We start from the raw sequence: 7957 nt of genomic DNA, 5'->3' as shown, positions 1-7957 counted from the left end.
GAGTCCAGGCCTGAGTCAGGGCTCAGTGGGGTAGGGTCTGGGCAGGATTAGGGCCCAGGATTGGGGCGGGGGGGGGGGGGGGGGGGGGCGGGGGGAGGCCGGACAGGGGCAGGGCAGGGCCTAGGATAGGAGCGGCCAGGGATTGGCTGGCCTGGGGTCAGGGGTGGGGGGTCAGGTCGGGTCAGGCTGGGGTCAGCGTCCCCGGTCATGGGAGAGGAGGGGCCGACCCCCCGTGGGCGAGGCTGGCTGGCGGCCCTGCTCCGGCTGCTGCTGCTGCTAGCCACGGGCATACGAGGATCCTGGCCAGTGGTCGCCCGCGTCCCTGCTCCAGCTCCAGTGGAGGCAGCGACTGAGGGGCGCGGGCGGCAGGCGGGGGGCGCGCGGCGGTTGGCGCTAGGAGCAGGTGCGTTGGGCTGAGGCGTGTGGGCGGAGGGGGGGCTCCAGCTCCGGGAGGGGCTGGGGCGCGGCCACGGCCGTTTCTTCTCTCCGCCCTCTCGCAGGCCCCACTGTGGACCCACCTGGAGCCGGGCGGGTGGCAGGGCCTGACCCTGGGATGGGGGCTGGGAGGGGGGGAGGACTGCTGAGTGAGGGGGCCCTCCTGGGCACACCTCTGCCCCTCCCCCGGCGTGAACCCCAGAACCGGGGCGTTGTCACTAGACTGCTCCCTCTTCCTTAAGAAACAGCGTCCTTGGGGCGCCTGGGTGGCGCAGTCGGTTAAGCGTCCGACTTCAGCTCAGGTCACAATCTCGCGGTCCGGGAGTTCGAGCCCCGCGTCAGGCTCTGGGCTGATGGCTCAGAGCCTGGAGCCTGTTTCCGATTCTGTGTCTCCCTCTCTCTCTGCCCCTCCCCCGTTCATGCTCTGTCTCTCTCTGTCCCAAAAATAAATAAACGTTGAAAAAAAAAATTAAAAAAAAAAAAAAAAAGAAACAGCGTCCTGAGTCAGGGGAGTGGCCCTCCCCGGGGTCACCCAGCACCACAGACTCCTTCCTGCCGTGAACCTCCCTCGCTGAGAGGCGGGGTGAGGTGGAGGGCACATAGGAAGCCCCCTGGAAGCTTCACGGCCAGCAGGTCGGGTTAGGAACCCCTGAGACCTTCAGTTCTTCCATCTGCAGAGTGGGCGAGGAGGCGGAGGCTGCCAGTTGAAGGGAACACTGGCCCAGCCCCCCGCAGGTGCATTCAGGGACATCTGTCTCCCTGGGGATGTGCTGTGGCCTCTCTTGGTCCTCCGTGCCTGGCCTCACCAGACCCCTGGGCCCTCATCCTGACCACAGGGCTTGCCGGCCTGTGCTCGGCTCTACTGTCCTCGACAGCAGCTGATGAAGGCAGGGTCCGGGCGGCCCTGGCATTCTGGCCAGGCCCCTTGACCCTTGGCCTTGGTGTTTGCATCTGTGAAGCGGAGGAAGGCCTCTGTGGTAGCGTCACTTGGGGTCACCGGTGTCTCTATCGTAGACAGGGCAGGGGTGTGTCTCCACAGTGTGCGGGAGGCCCAAGGTGACGGGGAAGATCTATGGTGGCCAGGATGTGCTGGCCGGCCAGTGGCCTTGGCAGGCCAGCCTGCTGTACCAGCACAAACACATCTGCGGAGCTGTCCTCATCGACTCCCCCTGGCTGGTGTCCACTGCCCACTGCTTTCTCAAGTGAGTCCCCCCTCCTGGGTGCCAGCAGAGGGGCCAGTGGGGCAGCGGGATGCAAGGGGAAGAGGAGAAAAGGGGTGATGGGTGTCCAATGCGCTGGGCTTTGACGCGTCATTCCTGCCTTTGACCGGTGTCCCCTCCACCTGCACGTGCTCCCCACTCACCCCCTCTGTCCTCAGCCCCTGTGCCTGTCCCCCAGCACAGATTGGCAGTGTCTGTCCTGGCTGCCACGCGGTGTGGGCAGGTGCTCTGCCTCCTCAGATCAGGGCTTGTCCTCCGTGTCCCCACACTCCTCGGTGGCAGACCGTAGGCAGGGACCTGGGACTACACACACAGCCAGCAGCCGGGTGATTTTTCTTATCATTTTTGCAGAACTGTGTGCCCAGGAGGAGGCGTGGCTGCCGGCACCCATATGCCAGGCTGCCTGGGTGGGAGGTGGGCTCCTCGGCCTTGGAGGGTGCCTGGCTCGGCACTCAGCTTCTGAATGGATGAGAAGGGGTCTCAAGGATGCAGCTGGGCATCACAGCCCAGGCCAGGGAGCTAGAGTTCGGGCACTGACTGGCTTTAAGGGCCCAGAGCCCTGTCAGCACCTACCCGGTTCCACACATTAGCCCCTCTGTGCCATGGCGGGGGTGTCGGTCCAGCGTGGGTGAGACGGGAGGGCCCCATGGACAAGAAGGGAGGTCAGGAGAGGTGCCAGCTGGCATGGGTGGAGCCAGAAGGGAAGGGTTTGGGCACCGGGCGGGGGTAGGACTTTCCACCAGATGGCTGGCAGGGCCGGATGTTTCATCGCTCATGTTCCGGGGACAAGGCGCCATTTCCTGCACTCATCCGCTCATTTAACACATCTTTTGTGGATACTTATGAACAGGTGTGCACACAGCCCTCCGGCAGGAAGGTGTTTACAGGAAGAAGGGGCAGGAGAGATGTGGGGCCAAAGTGGGGCCGCGGGGAGCTTTGGGAAGGGTCAGGCCGGAGCTAGGCCTGAGCCAGGGTTCCTCTGTATAAGGTGGAAGGCCTTGATGCGAGGCCCCACCACGGAGCCCCGAGCACAAGGAGTCCCCACGCTTCCGATTCAAGATGTGACAGGGAAGCCACACGTCTCAGGTCGGGGACAGGACATCAGGCAGCCCCAAGATGGGTGGGAAGAGGAGTGTCGCGCAGGCAGGGGCAGGTAGATGAGGGGCAGGGAGAGGGAGCTGACCCCGGGCTCGGAGACAGTGACGATGAGCTGTTCCCTGCCAGCAAATCCCAAGCCCCAGCAGACTACCAGGTTCTGCTGGGAAGCACACGGCTGTACCAGCACGGCCAGCACACCCGGGAGATGTCCGTGAGCCGGATCGTCGTGCACCCAGACTTTGAGAAGCTTCACCCCTTCGGGAGTGACATAACCATGCTGCAGCTGCACGTGCCTGTGAACTTCACCTCCTACGTCGCCCCCGCCTGCCTCCCGAGCCCCGGCCTGCAGCTGTCCAGCAACGTGTCCTGCTGGATAACCGGCTGGGGGATGCTCAGCGAGGACCGTGAGGGCGTGTGGGAGAGGCGGGAGGGGCGGGGGTGAGAGAGGGAGGAAAGACGGAGGCCAGGCTCAGCCCCAGGGGCCCCCCTGGCAAGCGGGCACGGGACCTTGAGCCTCTGTGCCTCATTTCTAGAGCACTGGACCGTTTTAGTTCTAGTTCTGAAAAGTGTGCGATTCTAAAGCTTCGGAGTTCCTTAAGTCCGAGGGACTGTCCCAACCATAGGGCAACCTGGCCCCCAGCACTCTCTCTGTCTCTGTGTCTCTCTCTGTCTCTCACGCACGTGCACACACACGCAGGCACAGAGGCTGGTTCTTCCTTGAGGGCGAGGACCATGTCTGACTTGTTTCAACATCCCCCCACCCCCACCCCAGGCACCTGGCACGTGCTCCGCTATTGCCTCCCTGCTCTGACGGACCATCGCGTCTTGCCTGTGCCTCCAGACTGGTCTCCCAGCGCCCACCCTATGTGTCCTGCTGAGTGTCCACACAGCTGTCTGCCCACTTTAAATCGTGAATTGTGCCGCTTCCCTGCTCAGCTCCCTGCGTGCCCTCACAGCTGTTTGGACTGTTAGAACAAGTCCAGAATCCCTGCCTTGGCGGCCAGACGCTCCAGACCTTGGCCCCAGCCCTCCCTACATCCCCTGCACACCCCAAGTCAGCCACCAGGCTCCTTCCTGCCGTCCTCACCCCAGGGCCTTTGCCACGGCCGGCTTCTCCACCTGCCTCTCTGCCCACTGGTGTTTGCGTGCAGGGGGCCACCCTGTCTTTACATCGATGACTCGGCCCCTCCTCTGCGGAGTTCCGCTTGCCCACGTGAGCTGAGAGGGGTTCCTCCTCCTGTTTTGTTTCCTTCACACCGCTTATCACTTCTGAAACAATCTCGTCCACGTTCCTCACTTGCCCTGTGTCCCCACAATCCCGTCCACGTTCCTCACTCGCCCTGTGTCCCCAACAACAATGCCCCCTGTGTCAGTGGCGTCTACAGTATGCCCAGCATGAGGACAGACGAATGGAGGGGTGAGTGCTGGTGGCTGTGTGGGGCGGCGTGGCTGGGAGAGGAGTGGCTGGTGGCTGGTGGGTATTGACGGAGGGATGGAGACAAGCATGAGAGGTGGGGTGGGTAGGCGGATGGGGGGGATTCAGTGGATGGGAGGATGGGAGGAAGGGCAGTGACAGACGGGCGGACATGGTGTGTGACAGCGTAGGCGGGTGGGTCAGTGGTGGCCAAGGCCCTGAGAATGGCTGTGCTGGTGGGATTTGCCTTCTTTCTTTGCGGAGTGAGTGAGGTAGAGGGAATGGATGAGTGTGTGAACCGTTCAGGAAGTAGGAGAGGAGCCTGTTAGGGACGGATGGAAGACCGCAGCCGCGTTCGAGGCCCGTCTGTGTTGAGCAAACCGCGTGTTTCGTGGTGGCCGGGGCTTCCCCACAGCGCACGCCACAGGTCCCCTTCCTATTCACACAGAACATCTGCACTCGCCCTTCCATCTCCAGGAGGGTAAGGTGAGCCTCATCGAGAACAAGTTCTGTAACATCTTATACAGAAAACTTAGCAACAGCAAGACGTACTCAGTGCAGGAGGAGATGCTGTGTGCTGGTGATTTCTCGACAGGAAAGGCCACCTGCCACGTGAGTTTCTGTTCTTCCCTTGCCTGTTTGCCTCAGTTTCCCCAGCGGGCCTGTGTTGCTTCTGCTCTGTGGAGACCTGTGGGCCTTCCTGTCTCCCCGTCCCCAGCAGTGTCCCCTGGCTCACCCCTTCCTAAGCCACATGAGGGCATCTGCTGGCAGGACCTCCAAACAGCATCTGTTGTTAGCACATTTCAAGCTTTTCGCTCCAGCGTAACACGCATGCAGAGGCATATATGATTGCTAAGAGCAGCAGGTGAATCTTCATATCCTGACACGTGTGACCGACTCCCCACCGCCCAACCCACTCTAACACCCGAGGGGGCCCCAGCCGCCACCTCTAACACCTTACAATAGCTTCTGAACTCTCCCTCCGTGGGGTTCATTTCCAGCTGGCAGCCGGTGTCTCGGCGCTCCGTGTGTGCGTTTCCTCTGCCCTGTCTGCGCTTAGGGCGCGTTCCGTCGTGTGCATTCAGTCCTCTTGTTGGTTCCGCTGTCAAGGAGTATTTGGGGAGCTTTCGAGTTTTCCATTTCATTCACTTCCAAGTGTCTCATCCGCTTTATATCCTCTTTATATTCACAGCAGCCCACGAGTAGAATCGTTGGATTGTGTGGAGACCCAACTTTGGCAGATGTTAGGGGATGTGGTGCCCCTGCCCCACCACTTTGAGCAGCGGATGAGTTTATATTCTTGCCAATACTTAGCGCTCTCTGTCTTTGCTCATTTTGGTGTGTGTGCATCGTGGTATCTTACTGTGATTTAATTTGTGTTTTCCAGATGACGGATTAAGTTAAATAAATTGTCCCGTATTTGTTGTCGCCAGATATCTTCTTCAGTAAAGTTTCCCTTCTGGTTTTACCCCCGTCACTCTTCTGTTGGGCTGTCTGTCTTTTTATTTCAGGAGCTCCTTATAATTTTGTGTATTCTGGGTGTGTGTCTGCCATTGGGCACAACCCAGTGGATTGTGAAGATTTCTTTCCACTCTCTGCGATGCCCCATCCTGCAGGTGGGCAAGCAGGCCCAGAGAGGGAAAGTGACCAGCCCTACATAAGGCAGCCCACACCTGCTCTGCCAGCATCCTGACTCCAAGCCCACCCAGCCTCCAAGCACACTGTCAGGCCCCAGCCTTAAGAGCTGATGTCTGTGCACCTGCCTCCTGCGTGGAAGGCACCGAGGAGTGGGGGGGGGGGGGGCTGGAGTCAGAGACACGGCTCTGCCATGTGTCCCTGCCCTGGAACCTCGGGTGGCACCTTTGAGCCTGCATGGGATTCTGAGGCCTCCTCCATGGGGTTGTTAAAAGGATGCTATAGTGGTCTGAGTGCTGTCCCCCAAATTCACGTCCATTTGGAACCTTAGAATGTAACCTTACTGGGAACTGTGTAGGGTCTTTGCAGATGTGATTAGAGTCTCAAGATGAGACCATTCTGGATTTGGAGGGACCCCAAATCCCAAGTCCTGGTGTTGCTAAAAGATCTAGGGAAAGGCAGAGAGACACCTGTTCTCAGACTCTGACTCCAGAGCTTTGAGGGTAAGTGTCCGCTGTGGTCATGGGTGGTGGCAGCCCGAGGAAACGTGGGCAGGAGGCATGAGGTGGGCCTGCCGTGGGGAGGCCTCACTGACAGTTGCTCTCATTACCGTCCGGGGAGCTGCTGAGTCACAGCAGGAAGCTCAGCCATCCACCTCCTGGTAGGACGTAGGCCTGGTTTCTTGGTTCCCAGGCCACAGATGATGGTATGGACTTTCTGACCCAACCTCCTCACAGGGCTCAGCCCCTGAGTCCCCACACGGTTGTCACCAAAGATCTCCCTTCCAGCCTTGCCCCCCACCTGCCTTCTCCTGCGGAGTTTAGAGCCGATGCCCTTTGTCGGCCTGCCTGCTGGACATCCATGGTGCCCTTGACCCCACTCCCCCTCTGGGGACCCACGGAGGGGCTGAGGACACCACAGAGCTGGACACCTGGTAGCCTTCCAACCACCATAGCCTGTCCATGACATTCCATCTGGTCCAGTGTGGGCACGGGAAACAGCTCTAGGGAGCGGGGGACACTGCAGAATGTCCCAGGACTCAGATTGTGGGGCAGGTGGACCTGCTCTGGTCTCTGTCTGTCACTTACCGGTGCTGTGACCACAGCCAATTTCCTCACTCATGAAGTGGGGGGTGCTACCAGCCTCCCCTTCATAAGGCTTCTGTAGGGAATTCAGTGCGGTGTCTGGTCTGTGGTAACAAGTGTTGGCCTTCGTTCTCCTGCTGGGTCTGCCTCCCCTGATCTGGGCTCTGCTTGTTCCTCTGGGCCACCAGCCCTTCCTGGGGTGCAGGGGCAGAGGGCAGAGTCCACGTGATGACGGATTTAGATCTGTGATTGTCCCCAGGTCAGTTGGGAGCACCCTGAAGTGCATTTCCAAGGCCCGCCCATGTCACCTTGATGTGTCCATAGCTCGATGCTGGTCTGGACTTTCATAGACTCGTGGGCACCCCCTGCCACCTGGTGTTCTTAGACCCTGCTCAGTCACCTGCACTAACTCCCCTCTCTTTCCTAGGGCGATTCCGGGGGGCCCCTCGTCTGCAACCTCCTCAGTGCCTGGGTTCTGGTGGGGCTGGCCAGCTGGGGCTTGGACTGCCGGCACCCTATCTACCCCAGCGTCTTCACCAGGGTTGACTACTTCACCGACTGGATCGACAAGATCCGGAGGCTCACACCTCCCCCTGATCCCACGTCTGCTCCTCGGACGCAGTTTCCAGATCAGCCGTGGCAGACTGCTGGCTCGTCCGGGCACAGCACAACCCTCATGTCTCCCCAGACCTGGTTCCTGCTGCTGTTCGTGCTCAGGGGCCCGCAGCGGGCCCTGTGGTGACCCTCCGAGCCCCTCTGTCCTGCTCTCTGCCTCAGGCCCCAGGCTGCTCGCTGGAACCTTCCACACCTCCCCTTCCCCAGCCCCCCTGGCTCTCAGTGGTTCCTTCTCCTGGACTCTCCTGTCCATCAGCTGCCATCCCCCAAGCCGAGCCTGAAACAAAACAAAACAAAAACAAATAAAAGACTCATCTCACTCCTGTCTTGGGACCCCATTGCCCCTCCTTCCCTTGAGGTAAGTCAGCTGGCTCCGTGTGCGAGGAAAAGGGACTCATCAGAGAGACTGTCCCGGGAGGGAGCCGGGGCTGCCAGCTGGGAAGAGAGCAGACTGT

General features: G+C 60.4%; 1 protein-coding gene across 1 annotated transcript; it reads left to right on the top strand.

Annotated features, from left to right (window-relative positions):
- The first annotated feature begins 207 nt into the window (after positions 1-207).
- LOC124527164 (putative serine protease 47) lies at positions 208-7629 on the top strand. Its single transcript, XM_047100416.1, has 5 exons — positions 208-403; positions 1475-1637; positions 2880-3157; positions 4616-4779; positions 7315-7629. Exons 1-5 carry the CDS (start codon positions 208-210, stop codon positions 7627-7629), a joined length of 1116 nt encoding a protein of 371 aa, XP_046956372.1.
- Positions 7630-7957: the final 328 nt, after the last annotated feature.

The sequence above is a fragment of the Lynx rufus genome, unplaced genomic scaffold, assembly GCF_022079265.1.
Source record: "Lynx rufus isolate CCGP_SWC_20201006 ecotype Redwood Valley unplaced genomic scaffold, mLynRuf1.p SCAF_10, whole genome shotgun sequence".
In the NCBI taxonomy this organism is placed as follows: domain Eukaryota; kingdom Metazoa; phylum Chordata; class Mammalia; order Carnivora; family Felidae; genus Lynx; species Lynx rufus.
The sequence above is the reverse complement of the archived record's forward strand: the minus strand, read 5'-3'. Positions and strand labels throughout refer to the sequence as shown.